Raw genomic sequence first — 25,258 nt, 5'->3', positions numbered from 1 at the left:
GGATGTCTCCACTCCCAGAACCTCTGCATGTGGTTACTCCACATCAATATGAGGCTCCTCAATCTTAGGAACCAAAAGTTCCTCCTCCGCATGTAGTTCAAGCTCCCTCTCTAGGGGTACTCGCATGGCCTTCTCCTCATCAAACTTGACATCCTTGAGAACCATAGTCATCTGACTGGTTTGCATGTACACCCAATAGTTGTGGGGAGTATCAGTGTACCCCACAAAGATCCCCAACTTTGTCGTTGGCTCAAGCTTCTTTTATGCATCTTTGGTCACATGGCAATCAACCGATAACCCAAAAATCTTGAAGTGACCAACATCTGGCCTCTTACTGAAATAAGCTTCTATGGTGTTTTACTCTCAAGTATCCGATGTGGACTACGATTCTGAACATAAACTACCGTGTTGCATGCCTCAGCCCACAAGTGTAGTGGTAGGCCCTGATCATGAAACATTGCCCTTGCTCCCGATACTATGCTCTTATTCTTCCTCTCGGAAATCCCATTATGTTGAGGGTTATGAGGCGCTGTCAACTCTCACTTAATCCCTTCTGTTGCACAAAAGTTCTTAAACTCATTGGAGACATATTCTCCACCATTATCACTCCGTAGAGCTTTAACCTTCTTGCCTGACTCTCTCTCGATCAATTCTTTGAATTCACAAAAAATTTTGAATGTCTTATCCTTTCTCTGCATGAAAAATATCCAACATTTATGAGAATAGTCATATACAAATATAACATAATACCTGTGTTTGGCGGTGGAAACTGTCGAGAATGGTCCACACATATCTGAATGGACTCTCTCCATAATAGACTCTGCTCGACTATCTCTATCTCCAAAGGAAGACTTGGTGTATTTTCCCAAAGTACAACCCTTGCATGTATCAACTTTCTCAAGCATATCTTTGGGAAGACCGATAGAGATTTGTTGTAATATCTTCAAAGCCCCATATGCAAGTGGCCCAATTTCCTGTGCCACAACTCACTGATGTCTCAGGTCAACATCTTTTGCACTTTTGAACTCAAAACAACACAATCCTCTACCTCTATCTTATAGAGATTGTGAACTTGAATCCCTATCTTCTTTACTTGATTCATGGCTATGTGTCGAAGGAATGCCTTTCCTTTAAAAAATATCACATCATAGCCTCTATTATCAAGCATGGCGACAACTACCAAGTTCTTCATCAAATTGGGTACATGCATAACATTATTCAAGGTGAGAGGAGCCCCATGCTCCCTCTAAAAGGTTATAATGCCAATACCGGTGACACTATGCTTCCCATTGTCACCCGTCTCGATATGCATATGGAGATCCTTCTCCTCCAGGTCATTGAATAACTCCTTGTCACCAATCATGTAGAAAGAAGCTGCACTGTCTAAGTACCAGACACTTCCCATCATTAAAGATACCATGCATGTAATGAGGGAAAAGTCCAATTCAAATTGGGAGGCCAAAGCCTAACCCGCCACTCCTCCTGAGGACTTCTCCTTGGAATTCTTCAATGGAAAAATTGTAGCAAAGTGACCCATTTGGTGACAATGAAAGCATTTTACTTTCGTCATGTCCTTCTTCTTACCTCCATGATAAGAATTTGATTTGGAATGAGAAATTTTACCTTTCCCCTTCCTTGACTTAATCGCTAAGGCTCAATTCTCTTCATCATCAGTCTTTGATGAAGAGCCATCCCTGGTGTTCCTCTTGATCTCATCCTGCATCAAATCCGAACATAGTCATTCCCAATCCAGCATCTTCTCCCGACCATTGACAGAGTCCTGATAACTATGCTAACTCTTTGGGAGTCCAAGAAGAGCAAGGCTCACAATATCCTCACCAGCAACTATGATTCCAACACTTCCAAGTTCATCCCGACATTGAGTGAACTTGGTCAAGTACTTTGGAATCGTCTCGCCTTTCTCCATCTTGATTTTACGAAGTTTATCCTTTAGTGCCAACTTCCTTTGATCATTACTATTTTGATACAAGTATGTCAATGTTTTCCACATAGCATGTGAAGTTTCCTTGCCATGGAGACTCGAGACAATGTGGTCTTGAACTCCCTCAAGGATTATTTGCCTTGCCTTTGTCACACACTTCTTCCATTCGGCCAAGTTCTGTGCATCCGTAGTTGTTGGCTTAGGGACTTCTTGATCAATGAATTCCTTAAAGCCATTATCTTCTAGCACAGCCTCCATCGTGTCCCTCCAAGCTATAAAATTTGAGCTGCCTTCCAAGGCATACTCAAGCCTCAACCCATGGAAAGCCATTTTCCGATCCTGAAGTATGTATGCAAATTTGACTTTCACCAGTAACCCAAAAACTCAAAACTTCGAAATCTCCTCTAGAGAGTTGATTTTAAACCAGTGATATCTCCCTCATCCGAACTACAATTCGGACGATTTTTTTTGTTGAATTTGGGTATATTTTCCCAAGTAATCCAAATATGCAAATTGTTTCTGAATTTTTTTCACAAAAATTCTCAGAACTTCTTTGCAAACTCTTGGCAAAAAAACCAATCTTGCTCCGATACCATGTAGAAAAACCTGTAGATTCACAAGCTCATGTAATCTACTAAAATAAGAGACAAGAATATACTTATACTCTTTACAGTGGAAGCCCATAAATATCGAGCAAACAATAATCAATAGAGGAAGAGAATCAAAGGCACATAACACAATAAATCTTCGGGGAAAGCCACAACTCAAAACCCCACTATCTGTTTTGTATTAATCAGGAAAATCAAGATGAAATTACAATGCTTGTTCTCTTTAGAACAATCCCAACACTCAGAAAATTTAATCTCCAACTCATAAGCAAGCTCAATGCAAAATATTAGCCTCTTCACAAGCTCTCAAAGTCTCTATTCCAATGTGTAATTCCTGTGAAGGATAGCTTGTATTTAAAGGGAAATAAAGCCTCGAAAAATAGTGCAATCCCTCAAGGATCAGTTCCTAATTGCATGCACTGTCAGTGCAACTCAGAAAAATCTAAAACAAATATTACATTGTCCCTGCACTTTAGTCTCAACTGGGTTTTTCTCAAAATCAACATGCATGAGTTTCTAATGGTGAAATCTTTAGTTAACTAGAGTAGCACTAATTAGGTCACAAGTGTCCCAACTAACTGTTTACTCACTATTAGTTCCTGAAACTGATTGGAACTAATTTAACTAGACTTAACTCAATAAACCGATTTAAGTAATTACAACTCATTCATAACTCATCCTTAACTCCCATAAGTTAGGGAGAACATATACATGTCTTCTAAAAGACTTCCAATTCAATTTTCCTAAATTAATTAAGTTAATTAAACTTAATTAATTATTTTCAAATTACTATGAGAAAATAATTCTATTTTAATTCACAATTTTATTCAAGGACAAATTAAACTAGAATTTCTTGTTGCCATTTCTCAACAGTGATATCTTTTTTATGACTAACCTAGGAAAATATGGAAAAAGGGTTCTTTGGCTCTGTTTCTTTCAGGTGATGTTCCAAAGTCCACAACCAAAGGATGAACAACGGTGTGATAATTCACAAAGGGGTTTTGAGTACTCGTTGTTTCAAACCATTGTTGTTACACACTGAATTGTTGCTACACCTTAAGCATTGTTGTTACACCGTGGGATGTTGACTACATTGCACCTATCTAGGACCGTGGGTACTATTCCACAGGACAACTGCCGTAAAGATTGTATTATCTATGGGCAGTCAAGGAATCAGGGCAATTGTGATTTTGAGAAATGATGTAATGACAATAGGCCTTGTATTTAGAACCTGTTGTAACGATTTCTATTCTCTCTCGATATTGATCAGCATGAAAATTGTGAGATTCTCATGACTAATCTGTTTCTTATTTTGGGCATGTAAATCTTATAAAGGGGCTCAGTTCCACGTAAATAGAGATTGATAGTATCGTCATTTTGCTTCTATAATTCATAATCATTCTAATCCAAAGAATAAAATTACTGATGTTTTTACAGACGTGGTGTTGAGACTTTACTAATTTGCATTTCATCCCTGCACCATGCTAGGGAGGAAGGGCCCTCCTCTTTAGCAAGGATTGCAGCAACATCAGTAGCATAGTGGTAGATTAATTATTGTTCCTTTCAGTAAGTGTGAGCTTATTTCTATCACCATGTAATTTGTAGAATGGGTTTATTTCTATTTCCATATTTCTAATATGATGTCACACAGGATTGATTTGAACATAATATTCATCCAACCGACTTATATAGTGGTGTGGTGTGTGGTGCGCCTTTTCCTTGGTAACATGAAGTGTGGTTTCATTTCTATAGAATGTTTTTTTTTTAAATTTCTGCATGAGTGTTACTTTCTGCAATTAAATTCAACGACATTGGTTTCTGTCTTTTATTTTTACTCTTGGCTGAAGTGTATTGGCACAGACATTGCATACTCCTTTGAAATAAATAGACCTACATGGGGTTGAAAATTAATGGTTGTGATTTAGTCATATTAACAATGATTAAATTGACTCAACATTTTGGCACCATTACCGGGGAAGGTAGTCATCGATGCAATCAGCCAAGTGTGTTTTGTTAACATGGTATTTCTAGTGCACAAGTGCGGGGCGGTAAGACGAGAGGTAAGAACTCGTCCATCGCTCTAATATACCTGGGCGGGCTCACCATTGTGGTCACTAGAACACTTAGGTCATGTAAATTTCTTGGTTCTTTAGATGTGTTCTTAGCTTTATAGGTGTTGGGCGGTAAGACAAGTGGTAAGAACCTACACATTGCTCTAATATACTTGAGGCGGCTCACCATTGTATAAACTGAGACACTTAGGGTTTGAATAAATACACATAGGGTCCATGTGTAAAGTGTAGGAATAATATAAATCCCAAAGTAAAACCACTCTAATAAATCACAGGAAAAATAGGTCATAAAAGAAATAAGAAGACCACCATTTTGGGAGGAAAACATTTATTCATGAGCTGATATCAAAAGCAGAAAAAGAACAGTCAAATTCTCAAAGGGACGCAAGGAAAACATGGCCACAAAAGGCTGTTACTCCCATAATAAGAACATAAGCATCCGGTTCCTCTATCTCAAGACCGTATCATCCTAAAACTAGTGTAACCACTCCTAAATCTAAGTATCCAAATCAGGAGCAACAATGGAATGCTAGTGATCAGGACCTTAGGGCTGAGGGTCAAGGGGAAATTGGTGGGGAACACTAGTAGCCCGAGACAAAAAAGCATTCATTGACTTATCAATATCCCGATTTGGGCAGCATAGTGAAACAAACCAGCCCCGAAGCAGCCTAAGATATCAATTAATAGATATTCACCCACAAGATAGTCACCAAAATGGTTTGAAGAAGGCTCGTTATAGCAAGGATTATGAGGATCAATAATGGGGGGAAACAATGACAACACCACTAAAATCGATGCAACCATTACCACCTTTGAGTTTCCAATAGGGGATATCAGAGGTGAGGCTCCCATGAAAAACATTCTTGGGTCATCTCTCCCATCTTTTCAAGGGATGACTGTAGAAGACCATGACACCTTCTTGTTTGCATTTGATGTCTTGTGTAGGAGCTATGATTATATTTCAGATGCTCAGAAGTTGAAATTATTCCCCACTACTCTAAAAGGAGCAGCATTGAGATGGTTCATGGGATTAGGCTATGCGACTATTCGGACGTGGAGCGACATGAAAGAAAAAATCCTATCTAAGTATCAGGATTATTGCAGAACTAGGGATTTGAGGGAATAAATATTTAGGATGACACAAAAGGAGGAATAAAGCTTGGAGGACTATGTGGAGAGATTCCATTACAATTTGCAGAGATCTAAACACAGTGACTTAGATCAAGAAATCTCGAGGACCATATTCATAAGGGGAATGGGAGATGACTACCTTGATACCCTGAATCTACTAGGGAAGGGGGACATATCTCAGGAACCCTTTATCGAGATAATAAAGCTTTGTTTGAGATTCTCTAGAGGATCGTCAAAGGGGAGAAGCATGGTACGAGATGCCTCTACCTGGATAAAAAAATCTTCAAACGGTGGTGTGACCAGGGCGGAAATCAGAAACTTGTTCGAGAATCTTAAAATTGATCTTCTAAGTACCCTGTCGGCGCAAATAATGACGACACAAGTGAAGAAAGCATACGACGAGGCTCATTCAGCTTCAGCTATGTTCTGCCCGATATGAAAAGATAAGCATTCCCGGAAGGAATGTAGGGTAAACAACAACGACCTGTGAAACATTTGTGATCTAGAGCATTCGATAGGTCATTGCCTGGAGCTTCCCATATTGAAAGTCGTGCTTAAGGAATCAAGTGAGGAGTTTCAGTCTTCCTACTTCATTGGATCTAGGAAATCATGGCAACCACGACCCCCTGGTATGCCTCAAAACTTCTCTTCTTTCAATCCATGGAATAATACATAATGTTCAACAATTTCCATGGCAATACTCTGCCTCTCCTCCGGCACAATGTCCTTCACCTTGGAATCAATGGTCTCCCTCATCACATTTCCCATGCTCTCACTCACAACCTTATCCTTGGATTCATAATTGGAGAGGAAATTCCTTAGGACCAGTTCCTCCTGTAATACTAGTACAACAACAGGTACAACTACCACCTCTTCAAACACCTGTTGCTACACCTTTTATACGACCCCAATTACCTGCGCAACCGAACCCTAACCCGAACAATAAGGCAACCCAGAACATTGAACCTTTGACTACCTTTCAGACTTATTGTATCACTCCTTTTGGGTATAACGAAATCCATCTTTGGTCAGGGGAAGTGGGTAACCCAAAACTATCCCCTGTTATAACCGAATAAGAATGTGAGTCACCCAAGGGGGTCCTACAGATTTTGAAGCTACTGTCACACATGTAAAAACTAATTCAGAAAGGGTCGTTGTGCTTGTAACAACCAGTTCAATGTAAAGTTGATACACCGGTAACAACTGATTTGACTATAACAACTAAAGACCCTCCATATCCTCGAAGGCTAGAACAAACTGGTATGACTTCACACCTGGAATTATATTTTCTCAAGGAGTTGAGAAACTTACACATACAAATTCCTCTACTACACGCTATCAAAGATGTGCCTGTTTATGCACAAACAGTAAGGGATCTGTGCGTTAAAAACCTAGAAGGAAGCCTAAGGACCCTGCTACTATTCATGTGATGGGAAAGTTGTTCGAGTCGATGATTGATCAGCCCCTTTTAACCAAATAAAATGATCCAAGGAATCCTACTGTCACTGTTTACATCGATAGCAAGCCCATTACTAATACATTAATTGATTTAGGGGCAACCATCAATGTAATGACGAAAGAGTTCTTCATCACCTTATGATTACATGGACTAAGACATATACCTAGAGTGTTGGAATTAGCAGATAGGTCTCGTGTCAAACTTGAGGGAATGTTAGAAGACGTATGATCCGGATTTAAGCAGGAACGCAATAGATTACAGACATAACCATAAATACAGAGATGCGATAACCATAAAAACAGAGATGCAGCGGAAATAATACTTCACTTCATTAATGGAGAATACTGAAATATGCTTACAAATATAAATAACCCAGCTAGGGCGATGGTAGCTTATCTCTGAGAAGAGATGTGTCGGCTACATGCCTCTGAACTGTTCCGAACTGTCTTTACAATGAGGGTCAAAGGCCGATTTATTTTTGAGAAACAATGGAAAACCCTTCGCATTCCAAAACCTAACCCTAGAAGATGAAACGCCAAATTGTGGGCCCCGTTTTGGGGTGAGTTGGACAGCCAACTTCCCGGGGTCGCGAATTGGTCATATTATCTCCGTTTGACGCGCGTGATAGCCCGTTGGAAAGATCTCTTCGAGGACTACGACGGAAAAGACGATTTTTATCAGAAAAATCGTTGGCGGTGGATTTCCCAAAAAACGTCGTTTAGGGCCTCAAAACGGCTCCGGAAGTTTAGGACCCGAAAAACTACTAAAAATAGTAAAATGTGCTATAATTAAGGAAACTGAAAAACTGAAAGAGATAGTTGTGGGGGTCCAAATGGGATAGGTGGGCGGCCACCAACATCCACCTGGATCAACGTAGTGATTAAAGTAGATTCTTGGTGATATCCTACTGACTTCCTTATTTTAGAAACTAAATCAAACCTGGGGGGGCATCTTTTAATCTTAGGAAGGTCGTGGCTAGCCACTGCATATGCGTTCACAGGATGTAGGTCTGGATCTATGATGATCTCTGATGGCCAGGCCACCAAGAATCTTAGCCTTTATCGCCCAATGAAACTAGATACGGATTCGGGAAACCCCTTGTGGGATGAATTTGAACCCGAGTCAGATCACTCACAACCACTTCTCACCCTCAGGAAGGCACAATACTTTAAGAATGAAACGAAAGATGATATCATAAGTGGTTTCATTAGTAATTCACTTTCTTTTACTTCCATTGAAGACTTGGGGGAGGAAGATGTTGTAGAAGATTTGAGCCTTGAACAGATGAAGACCGCTCAAAGTATTAACAACATCCTATTGAAATAGAAAGAGAATAATATCTTAATATCAATCCAAACTTGACTACTGAGTATAACATATTGTTGTTACAACCGTTGTAGAAGTACAAAAAATCATTTGCATGGGATTATACAGATACGAAGTGTATCTATCCCAGCCTATGCACTCACTGCATCTATTTGAAGGATGGTTTCAATCCAGTGAGACAACTGCAACAATACATGAACCCTGCATTAAAGGAGGTAGTAAAAGAAGAATTGCAAAAACTCCTGAATGCCAACTACATTTATCCCATTTCTGATCATCAACGTGTATCTCCGCTTGTCATTGTCCCCAAAAAGAATGGAAAGTGGAGGGTCTGTGTGGATTATAGATAACTTAACAAATCCACTCAAAAGGACCATTTCCCCTTGCCATTTATAGACCAGGTCCTTGATAGCCTGTTTGGAAATAATTTTTTCTCATTCTTAGACAGGTTTAGTGGGTACAACCAAATACAGATTTCCCTAGAAGACCAAGATAAAATGACCTTTACCTATCCTTGGGGAACTTTCACATACAAGGTTCTTCCTTTTGGACAATGTAACGCACCAACAAATTTCCAAAGGGCAATACTGGGAATTTCTTAGATCTGTTGAATGACTATCTAGAAATTTTCATGGATGACTTTACACCCTACGGGGATGCCTCTAAAACAACATTAGTTAATTTGGAAAAAGTATTAGAATGATGTGAACACACTAATGTTGCTTTGAGTACAGAGAAATGCCACATGATGATGAATGAAGGGATCATGTTGGGACATCTTATTTCAGATGACGAGATTAAAGTGGACCCTGCTAAGATAGAGATAATCTTGAAAATCCCAATCCCTAAGACACAGAAAGAGGTACGTAGTTTCTTGGGTCATGCAGGGTACTATAGGAGGTTTATAGAAAAAATTTCAAAGATTGCATCTCCTTTATTTTCTTTACTTATGAAAGATGCAGAGTTTGTATGGATAGGAAAATGTGAGCAGGCCTTTGCGAAATTAAAAGACTGTGTATCAACAGCTCTTGTTTTGCGGGGTCCAAACTGGAATCTGTTGTTCCATATAGCTACAGATGCATCTGATACTACTGTGGGAGCTGTTTTGGGCCAGCTGGAGGACAAGAAACCATATGCCATTTATTATATAAGAAAAAACTTGACTCCAGCTGAACTCAATTACACAGTGACCGAGAAGGAATTCCTTGCAGTAGTGCATGCCATCAATAAATTTTGGCACTACATCATAGGATATCAAGTGTTTGTACACACTGACCACTCTGCCATTCATTTTTTGATGAAAAAACTAGTCACTAATGGTAGGATTACACGGTGGTTATTGTTGTTACAGGAATTTGATATAATTGTCCCAAAGAAACCTGGGAAAGATAATGTGGTGGCTGATTTTCTTTTTAGGCTAAATGTTGGTAGTGAAAGCATGCCTATTGAAGATTCTTTTCCAGATGAATATCTGTTTGCTATTTCAGTTCACTCACTATGGTATGCAGACATAGTTAATTATCTTTCTGCAAGACAAATTCCCCAACACCTATCCTACAGGGAAGAGAAAAGGATTATCCAACAAAGTGTTAGATACTCATTGATAGAAGGAAATCTCTTTCACACTGGGCCATATCATTATATCAGATGTTATGTAAGGGAGGATGAAATTTTTTGTATGCTTCGAGCTTGTCATGAGGAACCTTGCGGAGGACAGTTTGCATATAATAGAACAGGATACAAGGTGCTCTCAACAGGGTACTATTGGCCCACAATATTCTAGGATGCAAAGAAATTCATGAAGGGGTGTGACAGCTACCAGAGAATGGGTCAACCACTCCAATCAGACGAGATGTCGTTGCAACGTCAAATAGTCTTAGAACCATTTGAGAATGGGCCCTAGATTTTGTAGGACCAATTATCCCTTCATCTCAACAAAAATCCTACATTTTGGTCTGCACAGACTATGTCACAAAATGGGTTAAGGCGAAAGCATTAACCAAAGCTACAGAGCAGGCTGTTTCAGACTTCTTGTTTGAAGATATTTTTATCCGCTTTGGAGTACCCAAAGAAATAGTGACAGATGGAGGACCCTAGTTTACATCTCATTTGATTCAAAACTTGGTTCAAAAATACAAAAATTTCCATAGAATCACTTTGCCTTATCATCTACAAGAAAATGGCCAAGTAGAAAGCACCAACAAGGTTATTGAGGGCATTCTTACCAAGATCATAGCTAGCCATCAAAGAAATTGGGTTGATAAACTTCTAGAAGCGTTGTGGGCATACCAGACTACATGGAGGAATACTATAGGGTTCTCACCATATAAATTAGTGTATGGTAAAAATCCTCTATTTCTTATAGAATTTGAAATTAAGACATTAAGAACAACACTACAAGTAAATTGGGATACAACGGTTGAATCAACTTCATGAACTAGATGAGAAACGGTTAACTGCCATTCAACAAACAGACATTGTCCAGCAACAAAGAGCTAAGTGGCATGACAAATTCATTAAAAATAAGAAATTTCAAAAAGGAGATTGGGCTCTATTATATGATTCAAGATTTAAGGATTTTAAAGGGAAGCTTTGCACCAGGTGGCTTGGTCCTTATGAAGTTGACACAAATTCGACAATGGGACTGTAAATTTAGTAACCATTGATAGTGCTAGGACACCATTGTTTGCTAATGGGCACCGTCTTCGGCTATATAACAAACCTGCTTCAAAGGAATCATTCATCAACACTGTCACAGATTTTGACCTTCAGATTACGAAGGCAAGGGACAATTCCCCTATGCTGCCAATTTCTTAATTCTCAAATAAGTGTAACAATTGAAAACCAGCTTTTGTTGGTAACTGTTACACCCAAAAAAAAAAAAAAAAAAATGACTGTGAAAACATCTTCTAGGGTGCAGAAAGACCGATTGTGACAGTTGAAAATGACTATGTGGCAGTTGTTGCACATTTCTTTTTCCTTTATAACAAGATTATTTAACTCATGCATATTCTATTTTTATGTTGTTATAGATTCTATTAGAATATGTTTGTAAATCTAAGTATTTTTAAAGAAACATGCAAATAAGAAACGATTGTAGAAATAGTGTGGAAATTGGTTCAGATGTTACATGTGTAACAATTGTCAACCTGTAAGCAGTCACATCAGTGAAATCGTCAGCCGCAATATAAAAAAGAGAGAGTATTCATCAGCATTATGCCACGGGAGCAATTCATACAACTAGCACATCATCGCTAGAATTAATTATATCACTGATCCTTGTTACCAATTTTTTCTTGCCACATCACGTCAGGTATGTCATACAAAGGTATATCACTTATGCCCTCTATTTAACAAACATGGCAATTAATATGGTATCTCTTTAGACGTCCGAGGACAAACGTCACATTAAACTCGGGGGAGAGGACGAATCATTTCGTAATCTATGATCTCGAATTTAAATCCAATAATCATTATTACAATTTTTTCATCATTATCCCTTTATTCGATCATTCCAAGAATTAAAACGCATTTAACGCCAGATCTCCATCACCCAGACCAATAATGAACCCATACCGTGTGCAGTACGATCCTCCCTAACCCGAAATCCTCGTATTATTACCTATTTCAATGGCCTAACATCAACCTCAGTGAAGCATTGCACCTTCATTCCAAAATTCTTAGAGCAAGAGTAGAATACAGAGTGTTGGGATAGAGATGGGAGAAGTAGTAGTCTGACAAGATTCCAATTCGACTGAAGCATTGCATAATTTCCTTGAGGCATGCTAGGTCTTTAAGGAAGGATGTTGGTTCTAATTTTTCGAACGGCTCAAGGGATTAGAGGAGTTGGTGGTCATGGAATTTGCTCGGAACCTGCATAGAAACCAGACAGAAGTTCAGGGGTTAAAGATAGAAGTGACAGAAGAAGTGATTGCTTGTGTGACATCACTACAGACTGTGGGGAAATGGTGGTTTGATATAAAAATAAATGACCCCTCTCTTAAGTCAGAATTCCATCAAGGAGAGGAACAATTGGAGAAGAAGGGTAAGGGAATTGATAGATCGTCACTCCCTTAGCCATGGGGAGATGTTTCCCTATACATTATCAAGTACATTACTGCGAAGGAAGGGAAACGATGATGTTTAACTACCATTTTTCACTACTAAACCACCTACGATGCAGGTAGTTAGTTAACCTTCCATATTTCTTGTTAGGAAACATCATGCACATGTCTACGCTGTAAAAACTGCTGCACGTTGAGACACTTGTGTCACCAATCATGGTCTTATTAAATTGATCGTACTGGATGCATTGGAATGACAAGGTAGAAGCTGGGAATAATTCATGAGTAGAAAGACAAGGACTTCCCACAAGAGGCGAACTGAAATCCCTAACGCCCCAAAGGAAACAAGGGAGACTAGAGAACGAAGCCAATCTTCAGAGGGTAGGATCGAGAAAAGATCATTGAAGAAGCTGATAGGTAGTAGGATAACAAAGAAAAGGGTAAAAGTCAGTTCACGGTTAGAACCTTCACCTTAATCCAGCAAAGAACCGAGCAAGGACACGGGGAAGCAAAAAGAAGGGAAACAACCCCATCCATAAGAAGACCCTCTGCCAGTAAGGACGAGACTCAGTTTTTGTTGCTTGAAATAAAAAATTTAGAAGAAGAAAATGAAAAATTAAGGCAACAAATAGAAGGAAGTAGAGTAGAAGCAAGGGTACCAAGCCTAGATACCCTGGTAGAAACAGTGGACAAAATGAGGGCTGATTCTGAACGAGGTCCTGTGTGTGCAGCATGCACCATAAACCTAGCAGAAACCATATACAAAGTCTGTGTTGCGAGCATCATATCAATGGAAACTTAGACCGAACCTTGGGAAGTTGTTACATAAGAACCCTTTGACGATGCTGATGATACACAAGAATCGACAGCTGAAATGGAGCATCCCATGGGTAGTGACCCAGATGCTGATACACAAGAACCTACAATGACACCGATGTTACACAAGAACCAACCATAGAGGCAGAAGCTACCTAGGGACGAAAAGAAGAGGCTACTACACAAGAACCCATGAATGATGTTGTTGTTACACAAGAACTAGTAGCCGAAATGGAGTAGCTCAATCCTTGGGATGCTGTCACACCCCTAAGTGATATTGCATGTGAAGGAACATAGGGTCTTGAATCAGGATGGTGTTTGGAGAAAAATTTATTGATATAAGAGTTGCAGAAGTGGAAATAACAAGCACTCTTGTTTCAGGAAGGAGTGATCTCGTTGACGGCACACTAGAAAGTCGTAAACTCGCTCAAGGAGAAATGGGCTAAGAAGGAATTGGAAGAAAAATGGGAAAGATGGGGAAAAGAGGCGGCTATGAAGAAGAAAGAAGAGCAATTGCATCTGTTGTAGCAGTAGGTTCGGGATTTAACAAATGATAAATAGAAGCTACATGAACTCACCCTATATATGTTAGGGTGTAGAAAACCCTCTCTATCCTACCCATTTTTTTGTGGGAATGATTTTTCTTGTTTCAGTTGAAGGCGGTCTATGAAAATAGACTGTATTTGGGTAATTCTACCCAAACCTTTTTGGACGTTTTTCGTGCTTGTGATTTCCATGATCAAAGCTTGATTTACAAGCTTTTCCTCCATCATATTATTTGTGAGCATGCTAGTACGCACATGGTTGCGTGTGTTCTTTCTTACATGGGCGATCTGTAATTGCACACCTTTATTTATTTTATGAAAAATCAGATATAATGGCACATGGCCATGAAGTGAGCAGACATGAATGAAGAGAAGGCAACATTAATGATTTGGGTTGAATTGGGTATGGTTGCAGAATTAAGACGACTTTTTAGGAAATTTTTTAGTGTTCCAGATGTTAAGGAACAGGTAGCCATCTACAGGAGAATAATTGTGAAGCTTTGCCTCAACCTTTTTGTGCAAATGAAGAGTTGTGCACTAACAGGGTGCCATAAATGCAGAGAGGTTAGTAGTGCAGGACTACAGGAGAGTGATCCATTTGGTTTTCAAAATTTCATGGTTGTTGTTGTACGAGTTGCATAGTATGCCCATATTGTGGATCTATTAGGCATATTTTGGATAGGACTTAGGTTTAAGTATCCTTTGATTTGGTTGCTAGTGGAGGAGTACCAACCTCAGTATCAACTGTGTGATTATGAGGAGGAATCTTGGCCACATCAGCGGATGGCCACTCAACGCTACAAGTTTGCTGAGGAGGACACCACTAACGCCTATAATCTGACAGAACTGGATATGAAGTATAACAGTAGGCTCTGAAGTATTTTGCATGAGGACATGCAGTTGCTTCAACTTGGGGAGGATGTTGGGTGCAGGTTTTGTGCATGATTTGGACACTTTTACCCCTCATCCTTGACCATTTCACATCTGAACCTATGGACTTTATATCACAATTACCTTTTTTCCCGGTTATAAGAATCCATTTTTGTTATGATATATTATTTTTCCATATTTTTTTGTTAAATATGAATGAGGTGATAGCTTTTTGATGGCTAACCGAGGCAATTATGGAAAAAGAGTTCTCTAGCTTTGTTTCTTTCAGGTGATGTTCCAAAGTCCACGGCTAAAGGACGAACAATGGTGTGATAATTCACAAAGGGATTTTGAGTACTTGTTGTTCAAACCATTGTTGTTACACCAAGAATTGTTGCTACACCTTAAGCATTGTTGTTACACTTCGAATTGTTGTTACACCATGGGATGTTGACTACATCGCACCTATCTAGGACCGTGGGTACTATTCCATAGGACAACTGCCGTAAAGATTGTATTATCTATGGGTGATTAAGGAATCAGGGCAGTTGTGATTTTGAGAAATGATGTAACAAAAATTGGCATTGTATTTAGATCTTGTTGTAACCATTTCTATTCTCTCTCAATATTGATTAGCATGAGAATCGTGAGATTCTCATGACTGATCTATTTCTTATTTTGGGAATGTAAATATTATAAAGGGGACTCAGTTCCATGTAAACAAAGATGGACAATATCGCCATTTTGCTTATGTAATTCATAACCATTTTAATACAAAGAATAACATTGCTGATGTTTTTACAAGCGTGGTGTTGAGACTTTACCAATTTGCATTTCATCCTTACGCCCTGCTAGGGACGAAGGGCCCTCCTATTTAGCAGGGATTGCAACAGCAAAATTAGTATAGTGGTAGATTAATTAGTGTTCCTTTTAGTAAGTGTGAAGTTATTTTTGTCGTTGTGTAATTTGCAGAATGGGTTTATTTTTGTTTCCAGATTCCTGATATGCTATCACACAGGATTGATTTGAACATAATATTCATCCAACCGACTTATTTAGTGGTGTGGTATGTGGCATGCCTTTTCCTTGGTAACATGAAGTGTGGTTTCATTTTTGTAGAATGTTTTTTTATTTATGCATGAGTGTTACTTTCTACAATTAAATTTAGCGACAATTGTTTCTGTCTTTTATTTTACTCTTGGCTGAAGTGTGTCAGCACAGACAATGCATACTCCATTGAGATAAACAGACCTACCCTGGGTTGACAATTAATGGTTGCGATTCAGTCATATTAACAGTGATTAAATTGTCTCAACAACGACTTAACAAAGTGTCTTCCTTTTTTTTGCTTCATCCAATTGATTTGTCATGGATATGACTTCTTCATGATGTCTTTTCTTGTTTTGATGAAATTCCTCCTTAAGTTTGGTGAGCTCCTCATCTCTCTCTTGAACTTCAAGCTTGAATAGGTTAACTTCCTTCCTTTTATTTTCAAGGTCATTGTCACCATCTTGTGATTGCTTCTTGAGCTCCTCATTCTCCTTTTTCAAACTGCTTATCTCTTCTAGGGCAGATTCTTTTGTAGGAAATCATTTTTGTGGATAGAAACTATCCCTCTAGTCCAATGGGAGGATCTAGCAACAAAATAGACAAATATGTGCAAACTTCCCTAGCTTATACCAGAAAACACAAAGGAGGATAGATGACCTACCTCACTCTGATGCTAAAATCTGTTGGTTTCATCCTTGATTCTCTCACTTCCAAGCTCAATCTCCTCTTTGTTGTTAGGGATGAACACCTACAAGGAAGATCATGTGGAGACAATAAAATGCATACACAACAAAAACCATTCCAATATAAACCATATAACAGATCATGGAGTATTATACTAAACGAGCAATGATTGATACATTTATGGAAATAAAACACATAATGTATTATTAATAGATGGTAAAGGGAAGCATTAAAACCACTTAAGCCTTGATGTTGGAAGCCTCCTTTAGGTGAATTTCCAATTCCTATCCTTAACCTTCAAGCACTCCTTTCTCCTTAGAAAAATGGGCAACATTTGGGCATAGTTTAGCACTAGGAAGGCAACCAATCAATAGCCAACTAGTTATGGATAGTAGGGATCTTATTTATAAGGAAGGAGAGGGAGCTGATGATCCATAAAAGGACAGTGAAGTTCCACATATCAAGGGAAAAATCCATGAAAGTAGGATCAAGGACCAGGAATGGGAGGTCTCGTTCCAATCCTCATTCACATGTAACTAACTCATCGTTCTCGAGACTTCTAGTAAGAGAAGCTTCCCCTCCACTTTAGGAAAAGCTGCGTGAAGAGGTTCAACACAGGTTTCCCTGATAATAAATGTGATGGTAGCGCTAGGACATTATAGTGCAACAAGTTGCCAGCACAGATCACCAATGGTGCAAAATGCGTTGATCCTAAAAACTAGGTTTTTGACAAGTTTTCTCAGAAACACTTTCAAGGAAAGTTTCCTTCTTTTCTTCAAGGATGCTTCTGTATATGTTTCATGGTGAATACACTGACAACTTTTGTCATTTTGGTGCTTTAGGATACAACACGAGAAGTGTGACAAAATATTGTGTAACAGATGCCCGCTAAAAAATGAAAGCAGAACGAGAATTGATGGGTGAAATTCTTTACAAGTCAAGGCAAGGGCCCGAAGAAATACTGTCAGGAGACCTACAAATCAAACATGATACAAGATATTTGACATATTTTATGCAAGTATGCCTAATAATACATCTTTGAGTAAGCATCTAACAATACATGAATAGACGACATGGACACAACCATCCGAATAGAAAGGATAATGTGTATGGATCCACAACATGGATGCAACGATTCAAATAGAAGGGATCATGTGTACAATAATGAATATCTAATAACTCCATGCAGCCTGGATTTATCAGACAAAACCCAGGGTATTCATCTCTATCTTGATCCAACCAAAGTACGAATCCCACCATGTGAATAGATGTGTCAGAGTCGAACATGGTACAAAACCACCTGATTACCGGTCAATGATGGAAACTGTTAACATGCACGAGAGAAACCACCAATAATGATGATGGCTATAAAGGTACAAAAACACAATCCTGAATGTGAACAAGGAAGCTGAAGTTGACCACTCACAAAATGATTCGATAGAAGTTTAGTGATGTGAACCTATCATCGAATGCGAAGAACCTGCCATTGAGTCATGCAAGCTCCAAGGTACTGAAAGGGAGTTTCTAGATCATCTTCCTAGATAATGATTTGGAGTCGACATGGAGTGATCTGTCGAAGGAGGGCCATAATGTTTCCCATATCGTCGACACGAAACATAGGATTTTTCAGAGTTGGCAAGAGTGATTCAGGATTATTGTAGAAAAGTCAAACAGGGTTAAGCGATTTGAATTACAGAGGGGACTTCTCTTGAACATATTGATGAAACGACTCTGGAATCTAGAAACATTTGACTCAACATAGGATCATAGGTCATGGTGACAATAGATATAATAAGATGAGAGGCAAATGCATTCCCAAAACCTAGTAAGGCAAGTGACGAAGTGAGGATAACCCAAACCTAACTTTAGATACAGATAAGTGTCATGTTCAAGAGCGACATGTTGACTTTTATACAAAATACAAGATATGTGTTTCCTTCCATTTTTCCCCACTATTTATAGTGAGTACCTCTTTATTTTTAATTTCAATATCAAAGAGGATACCATATGCTTGTCATATAAGTTCATCCTTCGGATGAATCCATCCTAGTATTTTTAACAAGCCCTAGGAAGAAGTAGCTCGGTCTCGGTGGTGTCAAGCCCTTCGTCATTTTAGTTTTACAAATCCGATGGAGGGGTAACTTGACATCTTTTTCATGTTTAGAGAGTTTGAAAAAGAGGCAGAAAAGAAAACTCTAGATGTCCCTTTTTGTAGATAGTCTCTTAAGTCTGAAAAGGTATAAGACAATACTTAAGAGAACCTCTTAGCCATGTTCGACTAAGGTATTCCTTTTTTGTAGCTAGTCTATCTCAGTCTTGAAAAGGGTTAAAATTATATTGGGTAGACATCTTTTCATTTAGTTTTACGAGTTCAAAAAGGCAAGAGCTCAACAATATTTTCATATTTCAAGAGTTGAAAGATGACTCCAACTGGAGGAACGAGTGGTATAAAAAGATAACAATTGGTTCCAATCATGATGGAATTGCTCAAAACATGTAAAGGTCAAGAGGCTGGCTAATAAAATCACTCATTGCAGATGTTCCCCGGGCAAGGGTAAAACAACCAAGTGAAAGCGTATGATAGGCCAAAGAGATGGTGACGATGGAATGAAAAATCAAGGCTCGCCTAGCAAAAAGAAGCTGATAAAAAAGACAATAACAAGAGGTAAAGTGGAAATGGTTTCATTTTTACACAAGCTTGAAACAAAGAAAAACCATGCTTGAGATAATTTTGCATGCCCCCAACATAATGAATCAATTCGAGGTACATGCCCCCCAAGTTCCATTTCATTCACTTAAGTAGATTATTGGTTACTAACAGGTGGATGGAATGAGGGTTCATTTACGAGATCAAGTGAAAGACTCGACTGGGATTTTACAAGATCTAATCAAAGACTCGAATTGGAAGGGGATTTATTTCTTTTTTTAACAATCTTGGCATAGGAAAATAATCATGACCATGGCACCTTGTTTCATTGTTTAACGAACTTGAAACAAGTAAGGAAACTCGGCTTTGGGAACCTTGATTCATTTTTTAAGGAGCTTGACACAAGTAAAGGAATTGTGATCCAACACCTTGTTTCATTTTTTAAGGAGCTTGATACAAGAAAAATAATTGTGCTCCAACACCTTGACTCATTTTTTGAGATTGAAACAAGTAAAGGAATTGTGCTCCATGACCTTAATCATGGCACATAAGAGGCCATGGCTTCCAAGAGGTTCTCATAGGATGGGAGAACAACACTCTGAAAGGGATACATGTCAAGGGATCTAATGGAAAAATTATGATCCAATGCCCCAGTACATGATGCACTATATCACTGATTAGATCATCAGTAGACGCGAGCATGGAACATGTGGCCACGTAATTAACCTGTGGTGGGGGTGATATCACTTGCGCACAGGGACCATTAGGGAAGATGGTTGATTGGGAGCGAAATTAGGACCAATAAACAAATTCTTATCAATGGCCACAATTCTTCCTCACGCGGGAAACATATGACATGAAAGAGAAAAGAGATAAGAGCTCCCATGACATAAACATAGTCACGACCAAGGAGTAAATTAAAATATAAAATTCCTTTGACAACCATCACATTGATATAGATGATTTTTCCTCCCAAAGTAATAGTCAACTTAGGAAGGATCCTTAACAGTTGACTGGTTCCTCCGTTAAAAGCCAACAGGTTCTGGGTAATGGGCACAAGCTGCAGAGAACTTAAAGCTTGCTAAGAAGCTGAGGATATAATACTAATAGATGTGCCTTCATTTATGATTGTGCCAGGTACGGGTATATTATAGGCCTATACTATGATCTGAAAAGGCACGTAAGAAGGAAGACGATATCCTGCTAGTCAACTCCAATCAAAGAAAGTGACCATACTACTTGGAGGGGGTGCCATGGGAATTGAGAACTGCCCCATTGCATTATGGGGATGGGAGGATCACCCCCTATACCGTGGGAACAAGATAATAGCCTCCCGGTACCGTGGGAATGAGAGGATTTCCCCCAATTCATTGGAATCTGAAGAAACAAGAAGAACCTGAGTAATATGAAGTTCACTCACTAAGGGAAAGGTACGATCAACTGAAGGTGGAATTGAGTCAACCACTTTCTCAACCAATGGTTGGTAGAGAAAGGGCTCATGGGATTCACATTCAGAGAGAGTAGGATTTACTAGAGATGAATTATGATCAATCACTTCATTCACTATGGGTGATCAGGGGAGATATTTTGATAACCAGTCGGAAGACGAGGCTGAGAAGTTGTAAGGTTGTTCAACACTTTTGAGGCTTCATCCATACAAGGACAAAGGTGAATAATATGATTCCCTTCATATAACTTACAGGGAAATTTGACTTTACCCTTTTTCCCATGGACCTTACTATCACTAGTTGAGGTTTGTCACTAGCATGATTTACAGAGGCAGATGACGAAAGTTGATGTGAGCCTTTAGACCACACTTCTAATACCTTGGGAATACCAGGACAATCTCTAAGAAGGTGGTCACCCTTACAAAGCATGCAAGGGAAATTAACTTTGTGAGGCTGATTGGAATGTTTCTCCACATTAGTTGCATCTGTAGCAACGGTTGCTTGGTTGGCCCCTTGCTTATTTTTCTTCTTCTTCTTATCCACCTGGTTACTAGCTTGTAGGATTTCACTAGACGAAGAGGAAGAAGAGGAAGAAGATCGAACAAGCGAAGAAGGAAAAGAGTAAACTTTAGGATCAACTGGAGGTTGGTATTATTCAGGTGGAGGAGAACCCGGTTGATAAACAATTTGGACATTTGGAACCATAGGGGTCGAAAACAACTAAACTGGAAAACCAATGGTAAATCGAGAAGGGACAACATTGCCATATAAGGAGCACCAAAATTTCCAAAAGAAGGAAAAGGACCAAGATTCTCGTAAGAGGGGTTTTCTTGGTTGGTGGGCTCAATAATTGTTGCCATTAGTCTTAACCTAAGATCTACTAAGGAGTCTTTCCACAGGAATGATGTTGTTCCGCGGTCAATTAATTTTAAATTTTAACAAAAAATAAAACAAAAAAGGGGTAACTAGGCATTAAGGTTTACCAAGCAATCGTGAACTGTAATATACACCTTGGTGAACCAAGGACTTAACGTATGACAACCAATCTCCCGAATGTTGTGTTCGGTGTAGCATCGTATACAAGGTAGCAGACTCAGTTACCTATGGATGGATAGCAACCTATTGGGGACTCCCAAAATATACGCGACAGTACGTGGGAGTGCAGTCTGTAGTAGTGTTGTCTAATACGTAACCGTTCGATGAGAGAATTCCCATATACTTACCATGCGTGGAGCACCTCTGATATGCTCGAAAGTACTGCAAAACGGTCCTATGCACTTCTATACTTGGAAAGAGATTTCAACCCTGGGATGACACGTTGGCAAACAACAAAAACTCCTACATTTAACGACATCAGAACACGTCTCTAGCCTAGACCTCTAGATGTTTTCGTTAATGTTCCAAATGCTCCTTAGGTTAATTGAGGTAAATTTTAAATTTGATCTTGAATTAAGTTTCAATTTCAAGGCTCAAAAACGATGTCACCTGAACACACCTACAATGTAACTAAAATGAAAAAATGATTCTTTTCATTTCAATGACAGCTATCTTGTATAGGGAAGAGGTTCAAACATTGATACCACAATGAAGTATGCAACAAGCAAAGCTTCTAAACTAGATCTTTCACTTTCACTATTCCAATGCGCCCACCAAAAGTAAAATGAATTTCAATTCACTAGAATGCATCTACTTGAATTGTTCACTTTTATTTTTCAATGCACTCACCAAAAGTAAAATGAAATTAAATTCAAATGCACCTACATGATTTTTTTCACTTTTTCTTTTCGATGAATGAGAATGCACCTTTTTTTTTAGCTTTCAATACTAAGCAATGTAATCTATGCTCAATGATAATCCTCAAAACGACTTTTCAATGCAATGTAATATAATGCAATTCGAAAAGTAAAATTTGAGATGAAAGCTAAGCAAATGCAAATGTGGTTTATTTTATGATTCCCAAAAGAAATAATAATTCTTTAATCAAGAACAAATCAATATTCCGTCCACACATGCAAGCAACAAAGAGTAAATCCAATTGACCTAAAGACTTAATCAAGATTCACTTTCACTACTTCAAACAATGGGATGGACTTTTGCAAACCAATAAGAAATCAACAAAAATAATAGAAAATCTAATGCACAAAGAGAAGGAGACACTTCATACATTAAGACACACTAGACATTTCTGGTAGAAACCCTAAAAATTCTCATTTTTGGACCAACGCTTTAATGGTCAAAATCCGCGCTGACATGGGTTTTCAACGCTACTTTAATGGTAAAAAGTTGTGCTGACAAGATCTTCGGCACGACAATAATGGAAAAAATCAACGCTGACAATGCAACTTTTTCTGGAGAAAACACGTTGGGTGAGAAACAGTTAGGAAAATGAAAGGAAACTCAAAGATAGATCCAAACTTAACACTCTAAAGAACATATTATTCAGAATGCAGACCCATAATGAACCTAAGTTATAGATCACTAGGAGGTTGGCCAAACTAATCAAAAAGACCAAACATAAAAGGAGGTTTGAAGGGTTATAAGCTCCCCAGTGGAGTCATCATTTTGTTGTGCAGACAATCATTTATGTGGATAGAAACGATCCCTCTAGTCCTATGGGAGGATCTAGCAATAAACTAGACAAATATGTGCAACATTTCCTAGCTTATACCAGAAAACATAAAGGAGGATAGATGACCTACCTCACGCTGATGCTAAAATTTGTTGTTGTTGTCCTTGATTTTCTCACTTCCAAGCTTAATCTCCTCTTCGTCGTTATGAATGAATACCTACAAGGAAAATCATGTGGAGACAATAAATGCATACATAACAAAAACCGTTCCAATATAAAACATATAAAAAATCAAGGAGTGTTATACTAAATGAGCAATGATTGACACATTTATGGAAAGCAAACACATAATGTATTATTAATTGATGGTAAAAGGAAGCATTACAACCACTTCAGACTTGATGTTGGAAGCCTCCTTTAGGTAAGTTTCCAAGTCCTAGCCTTCACCTTCAAGCACTCCTTTCTCCTTAACAAAATGTGCAACATTTGGGCATAGTTTAACACTAGGAAGGCAACCAATCAATAACCAATTAGTTGTGGATAGTAGGGATCTTATTTATAGGGATGGAGAGGGAATTGAGAATCCATAAAAGGAGAGAGAAGTTCCACATCTCAAGGGAAAGATCCATGAAAATAGGATCAGGGACTAGGAATGGGACGTCTCGTTCCAATCCTCATTCACTTCTAACCAACTCATTGTTCTCAAGACTTCTAGTAAGAGAAGCTTCTCCTCCACTTTATGAAAATCTGTTTGAAGAGGTTCAACACGAGTTTCCCTCATATAAGTCACGCTGGCAGCTAGTGCAACAAGTTACCAACACGGGTCACCAATGGTGCAAAACTCGTTGATCCCGAAAACTAAGTTTTTGACAAGTTTTCTCATAAACTCTTTCAGGGAAATTTTTCTTCTTTTCTTCAAGGATGTTTTTGTATATGTTTCATGGTAAATACACTGACAAATTTCATCATTTTTATGCTTCAGGATACGGGATGGGAAGTGTGGCAAAATATTGTGTAACATAGCTACAAGCTTCGCCATGAGATCTTCTTTATAGTAATCTTTACTCTCTTCCTCTTCTAGGTCTTCCTTGGACTTGATGTCTTCACTCATGTTTTCAGCTTCCATAATGGATTCTGGATTTCCTGCTTGCTTCCCATCATCTTCCAGTCTTGCAGTCATGATCAATGCTTCTCTTGAGTGAAGATCTTAAAGTTTGTCCCACATACCTTTTTCTGATGAACATTTCTCCACTTCGGTCTTTGTAGCATCTGGTAACCCACACAAGATTGTGTTCATCACTCTTGCATTATATTCCTTGGATTCTTCTTCCATCTAATTTTCAATGATCATTGATTCCCGGACTTCAACACCTTGAGCCATTAAGAAATTTCTCAATCTTAACTTCCATCTATCAAAATTTCCATTGAACAATGGAACTTTCCCAATTTGATTGTCTTCAGTTTTCATGGATGAGAAAGAAACATCTTTATAATGATTGGAGGCTTTCTTCCTTGGCTTTGCCATTAGTGTTATAAGGATTAACCATAAAGTTGTTAGGCTTTGAGTGAAGGTACTAGCTCTGATACTAGGTCATCACTTCTTCAACAAGTCCAAGATGAGGTGGTCCAAGCTTGTAAACAATGATTCGATCTAGTGACTGTACACAAATATGTGGTTAAGGCAGCTCTCCAAGTACTAGAATGGGGTATCAATCTCCAAAAAGTGTTAACACAGAACTAAACACTGGTATGACTGGGTGAGGCCGACTTATATGATTGAGTGTAGGTCGGCTTGAAGTGAGGCTGACTTGTATGACTGAGTGTAGGTCGTCTTCAACTATCCACGTCATCTATGTCATCAAATGCTTCATCAAGTGTCATTGGTGGTGGACGTGGATGGGGATCAGAGGTTTAGGTATCATAAGCTTTAACATGACATAATGTGAAAAACTTGCAATATAGGAAAGTTCTAATGCAACAGACACAATATTATATTAAAACATTATGATAGAGCCAATCGGGTCCGA

General features: G+C 38.7%; 1 protein-coding gene across 1 annotated transcript in view; it reads right to left on the bottom strand.

Moving 5' to 3' along the window:
• The window catches only part of LOC149213514 (tRNA-dihydrouridine(47) synthase [NAD(P)(+)]-like), a 108,052-nt gene extending 83,641 nt beyond the window's left edge, over positions 1–24,411 (bottom strand). Inside the window, exon 1 of the mRNA XM_089389054.1 lies at positions 24,259–24,411. Coding sequence (XP_089245180.1) covers positions 24,259–24,411 — 153 coding nt within the window. The remainder of the gene's footprint in view (positions 1–24,258) is intronic.
• Between the last annotated feature and the right edge of the window lie 847 nt (positions 24,412–25,258).

Source organism: Pinus tabuliformis, chromosome 1_1, assembly GCF_031772625.1.
Source record: "Pinus tabuliformis cultivar Carrire ecotype Pingquan chromosome 1_1, CPIR1, whole genome shotgun sequence".
In the NCBI taxonomy this organism is placed as follows: domain Eukaryota; kingdom Viridiplantae; phylum Streptophyta; class Pinopsida; order Pinales; family Pinaceae; genus Pinus; species Pinus tabuliformis.
This window is presented reverse-complemented; position numbering and strand designations above follow the sequence as displayed.